At 43.0% G+C, this 23040-nt stretch overlaps 2 protein-coding genes across 8 annotated transcripts; one reads left to right on the top strand and one right to left on the bottom strand.

Annotated features, from left to right (window-relative positions):
- Nucleotides 1-1215: 1215 nt before the first annotated feature.
- On the top strand, nucleotides 1216-9410 carry LOC127356344 (far upstream element-binding protein 2). 3 transcript variants are annotated; one of them, XM_051388015.1, is made up of 18 exons: nucleotides 1224-1570; nucleotides 2474-2576; nucleotides 2746-2805; nucleotides 3030-3066; nucleotides 3226-3278; nucleotides 3412-3483; nucleotides 3571-3628; nucleotides 3816-4002; nucleotides 4200-4298; nucleotides 4391-4489; nucleotides 4575-4677; nucleotides 4847-4968; nucleotides 5171-5464; nucleotides 5836-5951; nucleotides 6041-6129; nucleotides 6488-6694; nucleotides 7190-7377; nucleotides 7497-9410. In XM_051388015.1, exons 1-18 carry the CDS (start codon nucleotides 1442-1444, stop codon nucleotides 7503-7505), a joined length of 2025 nt encoding a protein of 674 aa, XP_051243975.1. In that variant the 5' UTR covers nucleotides 1224-1441; the 3' UTR covers nucleotides 7506-9410. The 3 variants fall into 3 exon arrangements, with proteins under 3 accessions (XP_051243977.1, XP_051243975.1, XP_051243976.1); XM_051388016.1 differs by having other exon boundaries at nucleotides 1225-1570; nucleotides 3831-4002; XM_051388017.1 differs by lacking the exons at nucleotides 7190-7377; nucleotides 7497-9410 and having other exon boundaries at nucleotides 1216-1570; nucleotides 6410-6631.
- Nucleotides 9411-9940: 530 nt separating this feature from the next.
- Nucleotides 9941-23029, bottom strand: rfx1a (regulatory factor X, 1a (influences HLA class II expression)). Of its 5 annotated transcripts, none has more exons than XM_051388236.1 (18): nucleotides 22883-23029; nucleotides 20666-21049; nucleotides 20131-20240; nucleotides 19951-20046; nucleotides 19191-19288; nucleotides 18635-19058; nucleotides 17579-17760; nucleotides 16691-16810; nucleotides 16260-16393; nucleotides 15932-16050; nucleotides 15598-15704; nucleotides 15332-15483; nucleotides 14412-14509; nucleotides 13736-13885; nucleotides 13093-13301; nucleotides 12557-12710; nucleotides 12415-12460; nucleotides 9941-12319 (listed from the first exon to the last, which is right to left on the bottom strand). In XM_051388236.1, the coding sequence occupies exons 2-18, from the start codon at nucleotides 21027-21029 to the stop codon at nucleotides 12162-12164; spliced, it is 2721 nt and encodes a 906-aa protein (XP_051244196.1). In that variant the 5' UTR covers nucleotides 21030-21049; nucleotides 22883-23029; the 3' UTR covers nucleotides 9941-12161. The 5 variants fall into 5 exon arrangements, with proteins under 5 accessions (XP_051244196.1, XP_051244195.1, XP_051244197.1 ...); XM_051388235.1 differs by having other exon boundaries at nucleotides 9941-12322; nucleotides 22883-23028; XM_051388237.1 differs by having other exon boundaries at nucleotides 9941-12322; nucleotides 17579-17754; nucleotides 22883-23028.
- Between the last annotated feature and the right edge of the window lie 11 nt (nucleotides 23030-23040).

Raw genomic sequence — 23040 nt, 5'->3', positions numbered from 1 at the left:
CCTTTGCACTCTGCACTATTGTTTACTGTCTACTGTTGGGTCTTGGTCAGAATGAGTTCTCTTTTTGATCAGAAGATTGTGTCCAACATACAATTTTCTAAGTCCAATTTAGGTCTAAAAGTTATTCTCCTTCAGGTGGAAAAATAACAACCAGGATTCATCAAAGTTGGCAGTAGAATAGAGCTTTATTATCTATTACAAACAAAGCCCGAGCCATCCATGGAAAGACTGAATTCATCCTCACAAAGCTTCTCCTTATATACTTTTGCCCTCTGTCACATGTCCTGCCCACCTTCTACCTTTTCCAACCATGACATAATGGTGTAAATTCTACTCTGGAAAGACCCTAAATCTTCACCAGTACGTGGGTCCCAAATATTTTGCCCTTGTTTTGCCCATGCGCCATCCTAGTGGTTGTCTTATCAGTCCAATTATCCTGCCTTTGTTTTGCCCACGCTCCATCCTACTGGTGTCTTACTTGCCTGGCCCGTCAGGCCTATGTTCTTATCACAGAACCCACAGGCTTCATGGCCTACACCAGTAGGCCATGACATTTTCTTTTTTACTCTCCTTTCATCAGGATTACACCATTAGAATCTAGTTTACTGTACTTCTATTTTTTAAAAACCATTTATTACCTTTTCCTTACACGATTATGTCACAGAGGTCTTTTACTGTATTTTTTAAAAACTTTATAAACTTTATAATATGATAAGAAAACTTGTGTTACAACCACACACATACATTTGGTATAATCAGTGCTCATTTCTAATATAATAAAACTTGTGTTACAACCACACATTCTATATGTTCCACACATTAAATCAAACTTTTACTAAATAACCATGGTGCTTACTACTTCATCAACAGTATTTGTATTTGTGCTTATCATGAAATCATATTAACTTAAAACATAATGGCTTCATTAACATCCTTGTGAGCTTATATAAATCTATTCTACTTAACACTCAAAATCATCATTACTTAAAACACAGTGCTCTCTACTTGATTTCCAGTTATCTGTGTGAACAAACCATAGTGCATAAGAAAACTTTTGTGGGATTATTGTGTGATTAATTGATTACTAACTTATAATATGCACTAATCTACACTAAATTTTATACTACACTACCAATATATATATATAACGTGATATATGTGTGTGTATAACTGTACATTTTATTATATTATTTATTTATGTCTTATTTATGCTTATTCTGTGTTTCTAGTATGTCAAAACTGTAACTTGTCCCTGTTGCTGTAAAAACAACTATGATAAACGTTACATATTAAACGCGAATGACCCTTCCCGGCTCCCGTAGTGTCTCCGTCGCTTTCCTTCCCCCGTCAGTTTCTTGACTTTCCTTCCCACTCCTACGTAGCTCTGGTCCCGGACTGCTGCCCCCTCTTCCCCCCCTCCTCGCCCCGTCTTCAGCTCAACATGTCGGAGTACAACGCGGTGCCGCCGCCCGGGCCCGCGGCCTCTCTCGGCGGACAGGCGGCTCTCGGGAACGGAGCAGGAGGCATCAAAAAAGATGCGTTCGCGGACGCGGTGCAGCGGGCCCGGCAGGTGAGGGGATGTGACGGGCAGGGAGCGTGTTTGGAGGGAAGGTTTAGATAAAAAGTGTCACTGCTGACTCCGTCTGACGGCTAACGGACACCGGGGAGACTCGTATGTTGAATTCACGGTTTATTGACGAGTTAACGGTTGTTAACGGTTGTTAACGGTTCTGTTGAGCTAGTTACGTCATGTCAGTTGCTAGCTAACGTTAGAATACAAACACACAGTGTGAACGGGGCGTTGTAATGTGGGAGTAAATACATAGAAACTAACTTATAAAGCGAGGTTATCAGTGTGTTATAGTAACTTAAAATACTGTGTAATGGCTGCTGGGACCACCAGTGGGGTGAAAGCCTCGGAAGGACCATTTGTTATGGATATAAGGTTGTAACTGGAGCCACAGATTGCCATCAATCATCCATTTATTAATCCAAATAATCACTAAAGTGTTTTCTTGCTTTGATTAGGATTGTTATGGTTCTAAACAAAGTACAATATGTCCTAAACAAGCCTGAAATCCAGTCTTCAAATCATGTTAAACATTTACACATTAAAGTATCCTAAATATTTCAAATAAAGATTAGACTGGCATATAAATCAACGTAATATTATTTAACAAATGTAACCTTCTTACGGGCCCTAGCATAGACAGTGTTACGTCAGTCACCTCACAAAAACATGAGATTGATGAGATATGCTGAATAAAATAGAATAAACTAAGAGGGAATATAGACTGAAGAGATTGGACCATAATGTTAACTTGATGTATTGAACACTTCATTTACATTGACAGTATTATCCTGCAATGTACTGTTCATAAGAGCAAGTCAAGTAAATTTAGCTAAACACTTTACAGTCTTTATGAGACGCTCGGTCCAATGTGTAGTGGTGAACTTTGAGCTTGTCTTTCAGATCGCAGCCAAGATCGGGGGTGATACTGGACCTCCCCTGAACAACAACACAGCGTCAGATGGGTTTCCATTCACTGCACAGAAACGACAACTGGAGGATGCAGGTACGGTGACCGCGGCTCCTTGATCTACTCTGGCTCGGATTGTACCTCATATGTACATCACCTGTTTTGCACGCTTGATGATAGCTTTAGATACAGAATCTACTTAATTCTTCACAGACTTCCCCAACACACCCAGTTACAGCAGATAATGTGTCATTTCCTCATTTAGATGAACCTGAGAGCAAGAAGCTGGCTGCACAGAGTGACTTGGATTCAGCCAAAGCACTGTGTGAGTTCCTACAACTATTTTATGCTTTGTGACGTTAATCCCTCACAGCTAACAGTATTTAATACAGTTTCCTGTTGTACAATATTCCTGTTTCAGAAGTTGCCCTTGTCTGTCCAACACTTTCCCTTCCTCTTTCTGTGTCTCATAGTCCATCAGTAATCCTAAACCTCTCCCTTGCTCTCTTTTATCACTCTCTCTTTCTTTTTGTGGATGTCCCATCTCAGCTATTGGTGCACAGCTAGCTGCTCTTGCACAACAAAGGTGAGATCTCATATCTTCTAGTTGATTGTGTATTATGTAGAAGTAATGGGCTCTTTGTATATGTATGAGATTGTAGCACAAATCCAATTAGAGTCTACTATTGTGTGATTTATTGCCTCTTTTTCCCTCTTTGTCACCCGCGCTTGCTGATGGTGTCAGGCCCGCCTCCACCACAGAGGAGTACAGTGTACCAGACAGCATGGTGGGACTCAGTGAGTGCAGCCCAACTCGGATTTAGCACATGTTGATGCCACACCTTCTGCCATATAAGACACAAGTAGATGCCACTATTGCGAGTGTGACCTGCCAACGACACACAGTTTTGCTCTCTGTCTTTGTCCCCAGTTATTGGTCGTGGAGGTGAACAGATCAATAAGATTCAACAGGAGTCAGGTTGCAAGGTTCAGATAGCTCCAGGTACAGTTATAGTTATCCACAGTTTACAAATTTCTTCCTCTTGGGGTTTTGAACTTAGTTACATTTGTACTCTGTGTGTGTGTCCAGACAGCGGAGGCCTTCCAGAGAGGAGTGTCTCTCTCACAGGTTCCCTTGACTCTATACAGTAAGTTTCAGACTTTATGCAAATCAGCTCATTGTCTTTTTAGATGGAAGCATCAGAAATGGTCACTTATGAAGTAGATTGCTTCACGTACTTCACAAAATTTTGCAGAGGCAAAGGCTGGAGGTTTTATAATAACCTACTGCTTGATGACATGTTTTTGTACAATGAATGTGGAGTAACTGGTCAGCTCTTCCCCGGCTAGGAAAGCCAAGATGCTGTTGGATGAGATAGTGTCACGAGGGAGGGGCACACCCCCTTCTTCTTATCACGAGTCCACCAACGGGCAGAACGGCACGGTGCATGAGATGATGATCCCAGCTGGCAAGGCAGGCCTTGTCATCGGCAAGGGAGGAGAGACCATCAAACAGCTACAGGTACATTGCATGGCTATCGCTGTCGCATCATCTTGATGGGTGTTTATTCAGAGAAAGGTGAGATGGTTGAACTCAAATCGAAATGTAAAAAAAATAGGTTAAATATCAATTATAAACTTTCATGAGCCAGACAAATAGAGATTTCTAAACTCCGGTAATGTCAGCACATACCGTAATGTTATTGTGTGGTATTCTAGGAGCGTGCAGGGGTGAAGATGATCCTGATCCAGGATGCCTCTCAGGGACCCAACGTCGACAAGCCCCTGCGCATTATTGGAGATCCCTACAAAGTGCAGGTACATTTATGAAATCATCTCATCAAGTTCAAGATAAATACGCGATGCTGAGTTGCCATGTACAGTAACCACCATGTTTTTTTTCTTTTCAGCAAGCCCAGGAGATGGTGCAGGAGATTCTGAGGGAGAGAGACCACGGCGGCTTTAGTGAAAGAAATGACTTTGGCTCCCGCATGGGGGGAGGCATGGATGTGAGTTTGTGTACGGGAGTAAGATTAGAAGAGGGATCATCCAACCAAATCTCAAATTTACAAAAAACGTCTGTTTTCCACTCAGATCCCAGTACCACGACACTCAGTCGGAGTGGTCATTGGTCGCAATGGAGAGATGATCAAAAAAATCCAGAATGATGCCGGAGTTAGGATACAGTTCAAACAAGGTAGGAGCCGTGATCATTTTTTTTATCTTGCGCATTTTGTTGATGTAATACTTTGCATGAATTGTACATTCAGGTCTTGATTCTCAGGGAGCTCAGCACCACAAGTGACCCTTACATAAATGTAAATGTCAAAAATATTGCTCAGTGTAGATTACAATGTTTCTTGCAGATGACGGGACTGGTCCAGATAAGATTGCCCACATCAGTGGTCCCCCTGACCGCTGCGAGCACGCTTCCCAGATCATCAATGACTTGCTGCAGAGCATCAGGGTCAGGGAGGAAGGACAGGGGGTACGGATCGCACTTTCTGACACACGCATGAACTGTCATAGTGTAAACCGTGCTTTCATTAGACACAGTAAAGGATCGTATTAATCATATTGGCAGCCGGCGTGAGGCAAAACCATCAATATTTCATTCAATATCTACATTTACACGCATATAAAGTATGTAATGCTGTGGTACTGAGGCTTTGTCTCTCCTATTTCCATAGGGTCCTCCAGGTCCTCCGGGCATGCCTGCGGGCAATAGGGGCAGAGGTGGGGGACAAGGTGGTTGGGGGCCCCCTGGAGGGGAAATGACCTTCTCTATTCCTGCCCACAAGTGCGGGCTTGTGATTGGCCGGGGAGGAGAGAACGTCAAGTCCATCAACCAGCAGACGGGGGCCTTCGTAGAAATCTCCCGACAGCCGCCCCCCAACGGAGACCCTAACTTCAAGCTGTTTATCATTCGGGGCTCGCCGCAGCAGATCGACCACGCCAAGCAGCTCATTGAAGAGAAGATTGAGGTACTTACCGTTGTTGTTTTTAGTTACGTGTAGGAAAACCAAAATGTGGAAGCTGAGAAGAGTTCTCACCCAAACACAAATGATCACATTAATTCATTTATTTATTGTATCCTGGATGAGAATGTCTTACAAATAACAATACATTGTGTAGCAGTACTAGAGCCAGTTAACCATCTTAAATCTAGAGCTGCAATAATCACTTTGTTGATCAACAGAGATTTAATGGGCAGCTATTTTGATACTCAAATAATAATTTTGGCCATTTTAAGCAAAAATGTGAAACATTTGCTGGCTCCAGCTTCTGAAATGTGAACATTTGATGCTGTCTCTCTGTACATTCATATAATGTGTGATTATGTCACCTGCTCCAGGGTCCTCTGTGTCCTGTGGGCCCGGGGCCAGGTGGACCAGGTCCTGCTGGTCCAATGGGTCCCTACAACCCAAACCCATACAACCCCGGACCGCCTGGGGCGCCTGGACCACCACAGTGAGTAGCTACAACCGATTACTCATTATGCCAGGGGGGGGGTGATCCTGAGAGGTATTTTAATAATGAACCATTTCTTTCCTCCTCAGTGGTGGTCCTCCAGGTCCTCACCAGTACACTCCACAGGGCTGGAGCAACACCTACCAGCAGTGGCAGCCCCAGGCACCCCACGACCCCAGTGAGTCACATTTGACTTCACTGCCTCTCCTGGTTTTCAAAGGATCAGTGTTTATTTTTGCTCATTTTAGCATGCTGGCTCTCTTTACACATCAACCCTACTGTGATCCCAGGCTTACTGTATACCCTCCCAGTCTTTTCAGATGAGTAATGACTTTTTTTTTTTCTCAAACTGGGAAGGTCAACAGGAGTACTGATGGAAATGTTGTGATGAGATGCACCTGTCTTTACCTTAAGCTGCTCTGGCTAACCCTGTCTCTGTTTCCCCCCTGGTCTCCAAGCCCGGTCTCCAGGCCAGTAGCAGGGGCTCACCCTCACCCTATGAGGACCTCACCCCCTCCACCCTGCATCTTTTCTAGGCAAGGCAGCAGCCAATGACCCCAACGCAGCCTGGGCAGCCTACTACGCTCAGTACTACCAGCAGCCGTCGGGGGCTGTGCCAGCCCAGTACCCTGCTAACCCAGCTGGAGGTGCCCAAACTTCAGGGGACCAGACCCAGCCCGCACAGACGCCTGGGGGCCAACCAGACTACACCAAGGCCTGGGAGGAGTACTACAAGAAGATGGGTAAGACTGCCAAAAAACACCATCTTTGGTTTTACTTTACTTTATTTGTCCCTACATGAAGACATCATATAAATAATAATAATAAAAATACTGATAATTGAATAATAATTATATATAATCATTTGTATTTAACTTCTTTAGGTTCAATTTTGATAGAATTATTAGGCTTTTACATTATTTATCATCTATTAATTAGATAACTGGTTCACCATTCATTGTATTGTGGTCTGTAGCTTTACATATAAATATATACATTATTATCAAGAAAGAGGGGGGAGATGTTGGTCTCTTGTTTTGTGCAGAAAAGTAAGAATATAAATTAATTAATTAATGGCGGGTAGTACAACCCACTACATACTCAAAACCTGATTAATATGTAGTGTGGAGCTGGGACACGCCAAATGTTTTGTTCCTAAGGTGAACTATCGCTGGTCCTTAAGTCATCGTGAATGTAGTGGTGAGCTGGGTCATGTCTCTTCTGTCTGTCACCTCCAGCCCAGGCAGGAGGCTCCGTCCCTGGGACAGCAGCTGCAGCCCCAGGAGCAGCAGGGGGAGCAGCATCCACAACAGGGGGCCAGCCGGACTACAGCGCAGCCTGGGCGGAGTACTACAGGCAGCAGGCTGCGTACTATGGACAGACAGGACAGGCCCCTGGCCAGCCAGCCACTCCCCAACAAGGACAGGTTGGTACAGACGACACAGGGAGGTATCTACCTGAAAGTAATACATTTCATAATTTAAGTTGATCCTTCAGTGGTTTTCACACAAAGGATGTGCTATCTCTCAACCGTTTGTGTTTTAGACGCAGTGAGAGTTGATGGCAGAAGGTCTATGATGCCGGAGAGAATCGGGTAGACGGGATGAAGAAAACGACCCTGAATTTGAGGCCAGAATTTAGCTTGTTAAGATTTTGTTGTTTTTTTAATCTTATTTGTTGTGAGAGGAAACCAAAAAAAAATGCTTCCTCACCTCCAAACACCACCTGGACACTTTTTAATAAAAATGTGAACTGAACAAACATTCTAGTGCTTTGCTGCTGAAGGGAGGGGGAAGACTGATAACCCTGCCATGACAGGTATGCAGCTTCTCAATGCCTCTACATACATTTATATATGCCGCTATGAACATCGAAGCCTTGAAGCGCTTAGTTCATTGCGGAGGAGACTGAGTTGCCAATAAATCTATCTCTTCTTCCTTTTTCTTAACTTCTTCGTAAGACTTCTAAGTCCCATTTTTAAGGCACTTCGCTTCATACTCCTGTGTTATAGTGACTGAATTGCACAGAGCTATTAAGACTATAATCATATTGTTATTTGGTACAGGTAATACGTCAGAGAAATCTTTTTTTAAAGCTCTTGATTTTTTCAGTGTTTTTTTTTTTGGTTTTTTTTAATTGTCACATTTCCCTCTGCTGAGGATTGCATGGTGTTTCAACTTGTATACATTTGGCTTTTCTTTTGCTTACGAATGTGTTCAATTATAGTATTTTGTACGAGTCAGCCATTTTTACAGTGTACAAAAGGAACTCTACAGCGTTGACTCGTGCATGTGGGATGACTAATAACTGTTGAAAGCCACTAGAGGTAGATGATAAAACGCTTAGAAGTGAGGCACCTGTGTGTAATGACGTGAAAAGTGTTCTGCAAGATACAAAACAATTCGAGTTGTTTTGAGAGAGGAAGGCGAAGTTCTGGTGTTGCACCCAGATATTCACGTAAGGGTTCAAAAGTTTCTGTTAGAATGGTTTAATTGGGAAGACTATGACTGGTATTAGACTTAATCCTAGAGTCCTAGAAGGTTGAAAGACGACCTTTTTTTTAAATTGCTCATTTGTTGCAGGATTTATGCGCCTTACACCAGGTTATGCATCTTTATTTTGGCCTTGATACTAGTGGCTTCCTATTAACAGCCCTGCCATAAATACCCATCAGTGTGAGGAGTACTACACAGAGCAGTGTGTCTGGTTTATGATGCTGTATTTGTCACACACCCATCTGCTGTTCAAGCACCTCTTTTGCCTCTCCAAATGTCCATTCACTTTTTGTTTTTGGGCACGCCGGCTTACTGTGGACCAAAGGCCAAAATTGAAAAGAAAAATAAACCAGCTTGGTGTGAACAGTCCTAGTTATCTCGTATTAGCTTGTAATATTCAAAAGTGATGATCAGACCTTTTTAAAGCCAACACATACTGCTAGTGGGCATTCACCTTGAGGGAACTGCAGATCAATCCTCGTCACTTTTAAGTGTAGTGACTTCTCATTTAGAGGTTCTGTCCCCCTCTGTAGTTCGTACAGCTGCAGGTTCCTCTACAATGGGAAGATGTCACATAAGCACACATTTAAAGTATATGTTTGAGCCATGCTGTGATTCTGTTTCATCTCAAGGTTGCATGTGATTGCTTTTTACTTTATATACCTTGGTTTTTATGGCTGGCGACAAGAACCTGTTGATCTTTTGCCTTCCCACAGCCATTGTGTGCAACATGATTAAATTTAGTCTTCCAATGTGTCCCGTTTTAAGATCTATTGTATATGTACATATATTCAGCAATATAACGATGTTGGTTTTGACTTACAGAGATGTATCAGGTATGATTCTTGTATTCTGAATGGCAGCTGTGAGCCTGCTTTTGGCAGCAGTGTTGATATTGTTAATAGATGACCACCAGCAGCAATACTCTGAATTAAAAAAGGGGCAAACGTCAATGACTTTCAAATGTGTGTTGAACGTTTTGTTGTCTTGTTTCTTTTTCAAGTGTCGATAAAACGGCCCTGTCGGCAGATATAACAAAGCAAAGCTGAGATAAATCACCACTAGATGTCACTATTCGTCTACCTCGGATTAATAAGACAGTACTGTGAACATAAAACCCTGTTACTGACAAAATCTTTAAAATGGATAACTAAAGATAAACCAAAAATCTGATAGGTGGATTCTGTTAGTCTTCTTTCAAACCCTCGGAAACCACACGTCTGTGGTTTCTGTTCCAGTGTCATACATGGTGTATCACATTAAAAGTAATAACTGATAAGTTATAAATCACTGCGACTACAGTAAGTGTAGGTGTACGTCCCAGGAAGTCTATCTGTTTAAGTTTAAGATTTGATAAGATTGTGGTTGCACGTCAGACGTCTGTTAGCCACAAAGAATATAAATACTGAAGGACTGCCATTTGACTGACTTCCTGTTCAAAACAGAAAGTTTTGCTAGACTTTATATGGAAATAAATGTACGAGGGAAGACAAGTGCAATTTTAAAAATTCTTTAATTTATATCTTTAAAATTAAAAACATCTGAATTGCATTCTACCACCTCCAAAGGCACAGTCATACTTACAGCAGACCAAATTCATAAAACACTGCCACTGAACATCTTTTTTTCTCAATTTGTTTTGTACATAAGAAACAATGCACTATAAAAATGACTAAACATTTTTCTTACTGGGTAAACAATGGCCATTCTATATGCTGTAGATCATCAAGACTGGAGTGATATGTACTCAGCTGTGGTAGCATTAGAGTCCCTATAAAGGATGATGTGCTGGTTTGAGGCTGCCGATGCCTGTTGAAAACGTGCACTGCAGCTATTTAAAGACATTGTATTTAAAAATCCAAAAAATGACATGTTTACAACAACCAATCTTGACGAACAGTGTTTAAGAATATGGATGTTTGAAGCAAAACAAAGCCATTGGCAGGAGGGCGGAAATGCAGCGAGATGAAAGCACAGTGGAGGGAGGTGAGTGTCTGTGGAGGACTGTGCAGGAAGAGCCATCAGATCTGTCACCTCTCACCAAATTCTCTGAACCACGCTGAGTAGGTATGAGATGTTTGCACGAAATCTGACACCTGCACCCCACCACTGAAAACACCTAAGACTTCGAAGAAGATGAAAAACATTTCAGATAACTCTGTCGTAGTTTTAAAGACAATAGTCAATATGTGCAAAGAGGCAGGGCCTTAGCCTGTTTGTGGAAAAGTCGTAAGATATGATATAGGATTGATAACTGAACGTACAATCACAAATCAATAATGCACACAAAGATTGCTTACAATGTGTGACAACACAGCACCATACACTGCACAAGAGGTTCACTTAGTGACAACAAAATTCAAAATAGTGGATAAATATACAGTAGAATATAAGTATATCATCGTTCTTACTCAGGCACAGTCCTCCTTAAAACATAGAGAGTTTAAAAACAATGGGATCTGGGATAAAAGCAAACAGGTTTGGCACACACGGAAAAATATACTGAAATAAGGCGAGATAAAACGATATGTCAAAGGAAAATGAGGCCACAGAGGAACGTATTGGGGTGGACAGGAATGGAGCACTTTGAACGTAAAAATATGACACGTACAGTACCTCTCTCATGGAACCAGATGTTCAATAGAAGAGAGGATTTTTTGCAGCAACTAATGGGAGCCCCAATTCCACAGCCGTAGTTTTTATCTTTACAAGTGTGTGTAGCAGCTGCGACAGGCACTCCAAGAACACAAGACTGTTTTTCTTTACAGGCGAATCAAAACAGGAAATCTCCACACGTTTCCCAAAATCAAAACCTGAAGGCCTTAGAAAATATCTACAGAAGGAAACAGCCCACACTTGACTCACAATCACACAACCAGACACACACACACACGTATATACACGTACCATCGTGGAAAAGCATGTTCAGTCAGCCTCCAGAAGCAACAGCAGAGCGGTGTGACCCCAGTGCTCATTCGGAAAACACACACACACACACACACACACACACACACACACACACACACACACACACACACACACACACACACACACACACACACACACACACAAACGAGACAAACCCACCCAAAAAATCCCAACCGCCTGCTGTCTTTCACAAATGTCTCTTTCCCATCTGAATGACACAGCTTCCCCACAGCGTGAATGAATTGGGAACAACTAAATTCAGCAAACACCTACTGTTGAAGGTCCACTTTGCACCCTCCTCCTGTAGTTACCTTTACACACGCACACACATCACAGTATTTTCAAGACCACTTTGATACGGCAGTGACAGTTTTAGGAGGATCTAGGGTGAGCAGAAGCTTCTCGGCAAAGGAGACAGCGAGGCTACAGGTTGCAATGCAATGAGAGACGACGACAAAAAAAACAAAACATGCCAGTTAATTTTTCTCTTTGCATTGAGAGTCTGTTTTTTGAAGCCACATCCTGTTGCAATGCCAGGGATTGTGTGTTAAATCAATGGTGTCAACAGGTGGTTGTGCCATCCAGGCAGCAGCAGAACTGATTGAGTGTGTATTTTGATTGTGTATGCGTAAACAAGTGGGGACAGTTACAGTATGCAGCGAGAGTGCGCACACACATTTACAAGATCTATATACATGTGTCAAGTGTATAAATTAGTGTTCATTGTACATCTGGGTGTGTATGCAATCAATATAATCAACCCACGTCTAGTAGTGTTACTCTGTGACTAGTTGTCAGCTGATCCAGTTGTGAAGAGGACTCTCTGGTCCGTTCTGGCCAGCTTGGCAGGCGGCTCCAGAGACTCCTCTCCCAGCACGGCTCCATCTGAGGGAAGGGACAGCTCCTGTCCTTCGTCATCGCTCTCGTCGTCCTCCTCCTCATCCTCTTCTGGGATAGACACGGGTAAATTAGTTAGTTAAAAGCGATGCTTGAAACAGGACTGTAGTTAGTCTTAGACACCGTAGAAACAGTGTGTTTACCTTTGTCAGGATCCAGCTGGCTTAGACCCCGGCCTAAACTGGCAAACTAATGGCAAGAGGGGAATGTGTTAGTACTCTAAGTACTAAGTAAGCATGGCTTGTATTATTTAGTTCATTTATTTGTGTGTGTGTGTATTGGTACCTCTCCCATGACAGCAATGGGGGTCTCTCCTTTAGCCTGGGCCACTCTGTGCTCTATCAGGTAGTACATGTACTCATCGTACAGCAGGCGGATCAAGTGAAAGGAACCAAAACTGGCTGCACTTCTCAGGGTCAGGTCCCTTATCACCATTGAACTGTAGAGCAGATGTGGCAGGAATTAATTAGCGTTACACATATATTCGGTAACTATATCACTTTTTCGTCAAACCACAAAGAGGAAGTGTTTCTCAGAACTTCCACTATGATGACGTTCTTAGCCTGAGTCTGTTGATTTCTCAACAGAGACAGAGAAACCTCACTTCTCACAGTGAATCCACTAATACATTTCTACATAAATTAAATGTTTTTTCCATCAATAGAAAGCAAATTCAGCTGCCAGTGATCTACTATTAGTGACTGTGAGAGCTTATAATGTGCACATTCACTGTGAAACAAAAGTTTGTAGCTAAAATCACACAGCATTAAGACAAAAAAGTAGAATGGAAATAAAAATGTCAGAAATGTTTCCCATCACACCTGTAAAAGGACCACTTGAGCAGGAAGAGTTTGGCGGCCTTAGGAAAGGCGGGGCTGTGCTGGTACGGCTTCAGGACCTGGGAGACCACGCCGTCCAGCCACGCAGCCCACTGCTCCAGGGAGTTCTGCTGCTGGAGGGTCAGCTTGAAGTCCTGCTCCAGCCGCTGGACGACGCGGTCTTCACACCGGCACACCCATGAGGCCTGTTCCTGCAAAAAGTGGACAGGATGAGGGGAATATGTGAGTAAAAAATACATGATGTAGTAATGTTTAAATAGACTATGCTTTGCTTTGCTAACTCAGGTTGAAGTCCTTGTGTGAAGATATACATTCACTGCCAAAAAGTCTTTAATTAATTAAATAACAAGACACTGAGTCACTACCAGGTTCAATCATGTGCTCTACACTCACTAGAGGAAGGAGAAAGACAGTTTCTCAGAAAAAGTTCACAGTCTGGTTTGCATTTCCTGTACAGGAAAAGACAGAATCACTCGAAAAACCTAATCAAAAACATGGAACCTCATTAAAACCACAAGCTACAGTAGTCCCATGTGCACCAAACCAATGCGAGATAAAACCACAAACACTGAATGTGAGGAGACACAAATGCTGCCAGCACACAGCGTTCGGAGGCTAAACCAACCTGTACGTTAGCAAAGTCGACGCGGTTTAGGTCGGAGAGCATCTGGTTGATCTGGGCCGTGTTCTGGAGGACAGCGCGAGCTGCCTGGGCGAGGTGGTTCAGACTGGTGTAGCGCCGCAGTGTCTGGGCAAATGCATTGGCTGATGTTACCTGAGGGAGCATGAGAAAAGACAAAAAATATATTTTACATAAAAGAAACTTATTCATACAAATATCTCTACAAATAACCTGTAACCTTTTTTCCTAGCTACTTGGGATGAGCAATGTTTGCTCAGCTTTGGCCTTAATGAGTAGAACGTGCACTGATCGAGTGTTACAGGCCTATATTTATCAACATGACCTTACATCTTCTCTTAAGCACGTAGAATTGTGAAGATCAATGAGCCCCATGAAGTCCATTTACACTGTGAAAAAACTTGATTGTTCTGAATTTCTACTGGCAGTGAGTTGCTACATTTTGTTTCACAAAAGCTTCACCGCAGAGCTGGAAAGCTCCCACACAGAAAATGGGTACAGAGAAGTGTTACACTAACAATTTCTAAGCCTGCAATCTCAACTAAAGTACAGTGTTGTTATGGTATTGTAATGACTGATCCTGCAGGCCTGAAACAACTTGCTCGATGGCTCAGAAAACATGTTGAATCACCAACTGCAAACTTGTACAAGGGGAGTGTACCTTTATGCGGACCATTTCCTCAGGGATGTTCATCATAGCATTGGTCAGCCAGCTCTCCAGGCTCTTGGCAAAGTTGCGGATGGCTTGAGTTAAGGCACCTGGGGGCGGCAGGAAAAATACTTCAGAGTGAGTATTCATTGGGTGGCAGTAGGTCAGTTCACCAAGCGCCTTGCCTAACCCCTAACTGCTTGGGGCGCTGTTCTGCAGCAGACCCATCGCTCTGACATCTCCTGTGTGTGTGTGTGTGCGTGTGCGTGTGTGTCTATAAAATTATTAGAGTGAAAAGATAATTCCCCTAGGGGATGAATAAAGTTATTATTATTATCCTGTGAGATTGTATCAGGTTAAAGGATTATCAAACACCTGAGGAACATAGCTAATGTATAGCAATGTATATATGCATCACCAAATTCTCAATATGATGATAAAGACCAAGGGTGTGTGGCAGCAGTTCAGATGTGAGGAACAATATGTTCCTTCAGAGCACTGTTCAAAGAAACTGCATTCAATGTCTGACTAAAATTGCAACTGAAACAGAATAAATCCAGTAAGTTTCCACAGCGGAGCAGTGGGCACACAGTAAGGAAAACTGTGTGCTCATTCTCTACAGAGACAGAGCATCAGTCCAAATGTTTCAACCCATAAAAAGAAAACTCTTCTAGAAATGTAGAATTGCTCGTACATGTAAAATATCAGGTTGATCTTTTTTTTTCATATGTTCAGTGAGAGTAAACTAAATGGACAAATTCTATATCAAAAAGTAAAGTTTCATGTCAAACCATGTTTTCCTATGGGATCACTTCTGAGGTAAAAATATTATTTTATGATATTTTGTCATGTGCATGTTACTCTCTGCACTATACTGCCTTTGACAGTATGGTGTTATGTATTACATTAGCATGCTTCTACATTAGCCTTACTGGGGATGGGCCTGAGGACATCAGGGATGAGGATCTCCACCAGGCCCTGGTACAGGCTGTTGTCACAGTCGCGGCTCCAGCGCAGCACTGGGTCATACTTGCACAGCAGCACCAGGCAGGACTTCGGCAGACGTTTCTCTGACTCGTCATGACTGCCAACATACACACACAGTTTTAATTACTTGCGTCCTGTATAAAATGTTTCTTACTATGTTTAGGACAAAAACAGAATTTTAAATGATTGCATATAAATCTTGAGCACTCACACAGCCAACGTGGCATCCCCAGCCTGACTCTGGCTGAACCTCCAGAAGGTCTTCCACAGAGTTTCCACCAGGGTAAACTGCAGGTTGACCATCACATCTAGTATGGCCTGACAGAGAGAACGTCTCATACATAAATGACTGACAATAAATGACTGAACACATATCTGAAGATCAACTAGAGACCCATCTTCTCCCTTGGTTGTCTAACAGCATCACTTTTCCTTTTGCTGGTAAACTTCAATTATTATTATCCTATAAGTTATAGTTGGTACCTTCATTCAATGAAGTCTCCCACTGACAATTAGATAGAATAGATGGAAAAGGCAACGGTTACCTCACAGTGTTCTCTGTACAGCAGCTGAAAGCTCTTTATGTGCTCCAGCTCGATGCCCTCTGGCAGAGACTTCCCCTGGAGGTCGATGTCTGGGAACTCTGGGAGAGCTCTGGATGCATCTGGAACACACGACACAAGAACACTAGATAGTCAAAGAGAAATCACAATAAACGCAGAGGGCAATCAGTATTAACTGTAAGTAATATGTTTTTATGTGTTATATGTATATTGCATTTTCACAATAAGACCAGCAGACTCATACATCTCCTTTAAAGGAAAATCATTAACCATTACTTCACACTTGTAGGTATTTGTTCACTGAACTCACCTAGGAACTGCTGGTACTGCTGAACCTGGGTGCTGATGTCCACCTGCCCTGACCCCTGCTGCTGCTGCTGCTGCTGACCTGCTCCTGCTGCTGTGCCATTCGTCATCCCCTCAACTTTATGCACAGGCTTCAACCTGACAGGAACAAGGATATAAGATAACACAGATAAAACACTCAGCTCTACACAGAGATGATGAATAATAAAGTGAAACGAAAAGGCACTTCTGTCAGATCATATAGCAGAAGTGTGGAACTGTAAGAGCATTTAAAATAAATTATATAGTGTAAGAGACGGGTAAAATAAGAGTCCGTGATACAACTGTATTAAAGGAAATATATTCAAATGGAACATTTTAAAATGGATATTCAAGAGAAACGGTTACAGTGGTGGTTAGACGTGTGTGTGAGTGTACGGACGTTTATGTGGGTACCTCTGTTTCTGTGAGAAGGGCTGCTGCCTCATGGCCAGATGTTGCTGGTCTTCCATCAGACGGAGAAGAGAAGAACCTGCCTTGATCCTCAGCCCGTAGTAGTGGTATTTAGAATTACCCCTGTCAGGAACAGATATCATGTGTTTTTACATACAATTTGCCGTGTGTTGGCAAATCTTTCTGGTAAATCTACAGAGGAGAAAACAACAGGGCGTGAGAGGGAGGGTTTATATTGTATATATCAACCTATGGTAAATAAATATATGTTTTATTGTATATTTTAATAAAATACAATAACCAAATATACGCATTAACCCATATTACCAAATATTTCTGGAAGGTCCATCTCACTTGCTCACCCTCCCCTCCTTTGTCAAACTCACTCACCCACACACATGCTGTCTGTCTTCATCTCTACCCACATGTCTTCCTACACTAGATGAACATTTTGCAGCACTCCAAAGAGCTTTATAAATTATAGATCTCCTGTAGAAAGCTTTGCACGGGTGTCCATTAATGAAACCTATATACATGTAGCTCATACAGTGCGTATGAAGAGGATGCCTGTGCTGCTGACGTGCATCACTGTAGCAGGGATAGTACATGTGCACTTTTCTCACTCTCTGTGCCTACACTCTCTGTGATGTCAGGTTGATATTTCCTAACACTTTTTTTTTCTGTCAGCAGAAACACGCTAGATTGGAAAATATACTTAAAAATCAGCACATTAGTAAGGGCGTCAATTTTTACAACCCTGTCATGTCATACAGGGAAGCTGTGTATTAAAGGGGTATAAATACATTAATTGGTGTGTATCTACACCCATATGTATATATGGTCTATCATTTCCTCTTAAACTGGGTTTGAATGTGTGAACACTCGTCTTACCGTGTGCCCAGACGTCGCGTGCGTAGCCCCATGAACACCGATCTAATGAGTTTCCCAAAAGAGGCAGCATTGACAGGTTCTAGTTTCTGCTCCTGGCAGTGCAGCAGGTAGTGGCAGTAGAGGGTGGAACGTGGAAGACTCACTCCTTCAGCTGTCTCATAGTTGTCCAGCAACCACTGTACCTGACACACAGGCACACAGCTGGAACAGTTAGCAAAGCCAATAGATACAAACAGAAAAACACACCTCAATATATGTGTACACACATAACACGTTTCCCACATTTTCAATATACAGTACATGCACGCACGCACATCTTTATAAAGAATAAATTCTACAAACACAAACAAATCCATTCACATTAACAGTCTGTCGATCATTCGGGAATGAAAACACAAGTACACCTGTTTGCGTGCCGTGGCATACAACTTTGGTATGCAATGAATTAATGACCTGGAATATGGGATGTTTGCCAAACATAGGTTGGTAAACCATTATCATATGGGGTTCAATATGATGAATTTGGCATGAACAATATAGTGTTGGAGCATTTCAGGCAAATTAAAAATGCCCCTCGTCACATGCACTGTAATGATATGAAAATGATGAGGTCATGGTTTTTTGGGGGGGGGGTTTGAGGAGGAAATCACAGTTAAAAATAATCTATGCTACAAGTTTTATACTCAAAGTATTAACATATTCTGGCCCTAATACAAATCTCCACATTGTCTGGGGGGCGGGGGGCTTTTCTCCTTTATTATTAGATAGTACAGCTAAAGACAGACAGGAAAGGGGGTAGAGAGAGGGGGGAATGACACGCAGCAAAGGGCCAATAGGTCAGATTCGAACCGGGGGCCTGCTGCAGCAAGGACTCAGCCTTGGTACATGGGGCGCCAGCTCTACCAGGTGAGCTATCAGGGCGCCCCAAATCTACACATTTTTAATTGTGCTTTCCACTTATATAAAACTATGACATCATCACTGTGCGCCACCAAAGAGTTGTGTGAATGAGAACAAAAACGAAAAGAAATTCCTGCGCTTGGCGCCTCTGCATACCTTCTTGTCTGCCGACGGCACGCTACTCTCCTCGCCCTCTGTAATACTCACAGTGGCTGGAGAGGCGCGGGCAGTGTGAGAGTAGTTCTGACTGTTGCCAGCTGCCCCTCCGCTGCTGCTGCCCAGCATGTAACCCCCCTGGATTACATAGCTGCCTGCTGCGCCACCATTGGTGCCTGCCCCTTCCCCTGCCCCGTTGGTGGTGCCACCAGTAGTCACCACTGTGGCCCCTCCCCCTGTCGCACTGGTGGGTTGGGCCACAAACATGGACACACCCCCTGTCGTGCCAGTAGTCACTGAGACGGTTAGAGGTGTGCCAGGGGTAGAGGACTGTGAGCCGGATGTTGGCTGACCTTCATAATACTGGGCGGCGGTGGTCTGGGTGTACAGGGGTGTGTCAGTGTACGGGAAGGTGCTCGAACGACTGGATAAAAGATATGAAAAGATATGTGAGAAACAAAGTAAACTGCTGGGGAAATTAAAAAAATAAAAGTCAAGTAAAGTAGTTTTGTTTGGACATGTGTTAAGATAATAATAGACACTGTTTTATTCTAACATCGTGCTGGTGGTATAGTTGGTGTCCGCTCCTTCCACATACTGCACTTGATTGGCGTACACATGTTGCACTGGCACTGGCGTGAGCTGCTGCTGGACCTACGGAGGAGACACGCACACACAGCAACAGACACACACACACACAAATCCAGTAAATCCTCACCTACCTAGTTAGACCATATCAACTGGGGACTCTGAACATCTTTTATGTACAGTTTTGCAATTATAATATATATTTCTTAGCTACAGGCAGATTCTCTGGTCCCTTAACTCTATAGCAGCAGTCTCCCTTGTGTCCCTGACCTACTTGGTAATTGGCAGTTGTAGCCTGCAGTGGTGGCTGATCAGGGCCTGAGCTTGTCACTGCAGAGTGGGCTCCTATCTCTTTCTCCACACACACAGAGAGCAAGCACAGTGACTGGTAATACTGAAGGAGATCCAAGGGGAGGTAGAAGGGCTTGCCACAGCATTCTTGTACGCAGTCTGCTGATGCAAAGGCCAGGCACTCTGGCTGTCCTATCTCATGATGCAGCTGGCATTGTTCTAGACTGTTATCCCTGACTAATGCTGTCACCTTGGTGCTAGGTAGGATCTGGAAACCAGCAGAGGCAGGTTCAACCAAAGATGTGATCATTTGACAAATTCTAAGCTAAAATGTGAGGGAGTTTTTGATTTAATGTGTGATGCCCTTGACTTGTTTTTCCACGTGTGTGTTGGTGTTGGTCTAACAACAGATGATAATCTGTGTGTGTTTGACTTACCTCCGGGCTGATATGAACAGGTTGTAGACTGGTGACACTGAGCTGGGTGCCAGGCTCAGTCTTGGTTATCTGAGATGTAGCCTGCACCACAGACCTCTGCCGAGATAAATATATTATTTAGTTTTGAGAGTTAAAGAAACCTTAATTTCATGTCTGCTTGTGTGTGCGTGCATATTGTACCTGTTGAGCTGTCTGTACCTGCTGAACCACCTGCGTGGGAACTCCTGTCTGCACCACAGCTGGAGGTGGGCTAGAGTCTGACACACTGTCACTTGAGTGAAGGGAGCCTTCTGAAGGATGAAGGGAATGTAAATACATTGTCGGTGACATTATTTCAGCATTCCGGCAAAGTCTCAAACTCAATCATTGAAGGTTGTAGCAAACCAACTTTAGCCTTTATTTGAACATGTGAAAGTGTTTTAGTTCTACAAAATTACAATCCATGAAACTTTCAAGTATCTTAACTCACTGCCCTTAAAACGTTTTAAAAAATTTAATTTGATAAATATAAATCTGACCTTTTAAAATAAATAGGTTTATTTATAACCATTTCTGAAAAATGAAAGATTTATTAAAAATCTCCAAGTCTTTCATGAGGAGTAACGGCTAAAATGAAAAGCACTTCCTCTGTGCATGTGTAATTGCAAAGCCCTTATCTGGCTAGGTCTGCGTTAGTGCCAAAGGCATATTATGGTATGTGATGTTCAGCCCTTACCTGTGACTGTAACAACGATGTACTGAGGAGTGCTTTGAGCATTTCCAGACTGTGTGGGGGAGCCCTGGATCTCTGCGGTCACATACTGAGTCTGTGCTGGCTGGGCCTGTGCTGTGGACTGAGCTTGACCTCCAGCTGCAGGCTTCTGATTGGTGATAGAGGTGGCTTGATCAGTTGGAGAAGTTTGGCCTGTGGGTGTGACGACAGTGGGAGTGACCACAGTAGTCTGAATCTCAGCCAGAAAGGGGGGAGGGGCAGTTGGAGGGGTGGAGCTGGCGTCAGGTTGCACCGGCGTTACGGTAACACCGCCCCCCTGGGGTTGGGCTGCCGGCTGGATCTCACCCACGTAGCCTGAGGTGGCCATAACAAGAGCTGGGAATCACCCTAGGAAAAATTAATAAGTCACTGGTTATGCATTTCTAGTAAACATTAGGGATGTTTTGAACAGGTTAAACCAGAATTCATCCTGGAACTGTTTGTTTCCAGGTTTTATTTGGTTAATAGCCTAATGTCATTATGTCTTTCAAGCCAATGTGTAATTAATCAGATAGAGAAAGGGCAGGGGATAGGGATTTAGTCAGAGGTTTGAAGGTAAGAGGGAAACAATCCCTACTTACTTACTTTAGAGGATGTAGCAGAACAAAATGTAATGAATTACAGCTTCAGGTAAAATATTACTTTAAAACATGTGACTATTATTACAAAGTCATTTATTAATGTCTAGCTTGTAAAAATGACATGGGCCGCACTTTGGACATGAGGAAAGTGGTGTTTGCTGCATGATCTTTTAAAAGTACAATTGGAAAATACATAGATGCTGATGTGATCATTACTTTTTCCCCTTTTTTCGCATAACATTATTCTGTGGTTAACAGTTCTTATCCTATTGACATTAGGAATATTTCTACATTCTCATTTGTTGCCTTGATGCAAATGAATGAGTAAGAGGGATGTTTCTGAAAGTACTACTGTGGCTGACCTGTTGGTGGTGCAGCTAATGTGAAGATGTGGGGGAGGAGCATTGACGGGAACAAGCATTTCGGTGTCTCATTACCTGTAATGTGATCATCACACATCCTATGGCCATTCACATACACAGTTATGCCCGGAGTATAAGTTGGGAAACTCCCCTACCACACTACATTAATACTGCTATTGCAGGTTGTTGTTTAGGTCACACACAATTACCAGGAGATTATATGTACACCCTGTTCCTAATTTGTGACATGTTTAATACAGTATCCTAGATAATAACTTATACATTGCCTTTACTGAATAAAAAGAGAGGATAGGAAGGGATTATTATGATTTACATGTGTGTTTTCAAACCCATATGCTTTTTAATGGTAACGTCAATAGGCAATTTGCAACAAGAAACCTTATTACAAATCTATAAAGTCACTCATAGAGCCAAATCGGTGAACAAACACGTTAAAAACTGAACTGGGACCTGCAAAGCACCTGCAAAACGCCCTCCTTCACCACGCCCATTAGATATTAAATGTCCGCCACCTGCCCCAGTTCTTCAACTTTCATTATCGAGAGAGCAATATTTCATCCACCTGTAATTGTCCCAACTCCACCCCCGAAACCAAAAACTGCCTTAATAGTTACACTTATAATTTGACTAACAGTTATCCTAATGTGCTCTCCCTTTTCGGGGAGTTCACGTTATGTACTCGGGGAGTTGATTTTCTGTTGAGCCGGGAGCCGCTGAAAAAACACATAATGTGTCAAACCGCGACAGCAGGCACGTAAAACATCGTGTGAAGAGACGAGTGACCGCTCCTGGTCACTCGTCCCGTTAGCTGTAGGCAGCGGCGAGCACACGCCTGTCGTGACAGCGCTAACGCTAGCTGTCTATTGAGGTAACACGGGCAGCAAGCTAACTGGTCTCTACAACAACCGCCATTTTGTACCTTTTGCATTTGACATCGCCATAACAACGGCCTGCTTGAGTATGCATCTGTGGCTGCGTCGTCATGGCAAGCACAATTCGCTGTCACTGGAATGAGTAGCGGCCACAGACTACCCAATTCACGAAAAACCGACTCGACTGATTAACAGTACGACGGCTAGCTTGCAAGCTAACCTCAGCTAGCAGTGGAAGGCAGTTGCCTGGTATGGCTACTGAAACAACAAGGGAAAAGAGCAATAGCACAATTCAGTTGAAGCATAATTGGACATAAAATATTTCCTATATGTAAAGCGCTTCACCTCTGGTTCCACGTGTGTATTTCCCACCGGTAAAATATCTTCTTTTATTTTTATGGCGGATTCAGTTGTTGTTGTTGTTGATTCTCGTTGCTGGGCTCTTGTCGCCAGGGCTACCGTGGCTATGGCGCTTCGTCCTCACCAGGGCAACTGTTGCTACC

Source organism: Dicentrarchus labrax, unplaced genomic scaffold (genome assembly GCF_905237075.1).
Source record: "Dicentrarchus labrax unplaced genomic scaffold, dlabrax2021, whole genome shotgun sequence".
In the NCBI taxonomy this organism is placed as follows: domain Eukaryota; kingdom Metazoa; phylum Chordata; class Actinopteri; family Moronidae; genus Dicentrarchus; species Dicentrarchus labrax.
Note: the sequence above shows the minus strand (reverse complement) of the source record. Positions and strands in the feature narration are given on the sequence as shown.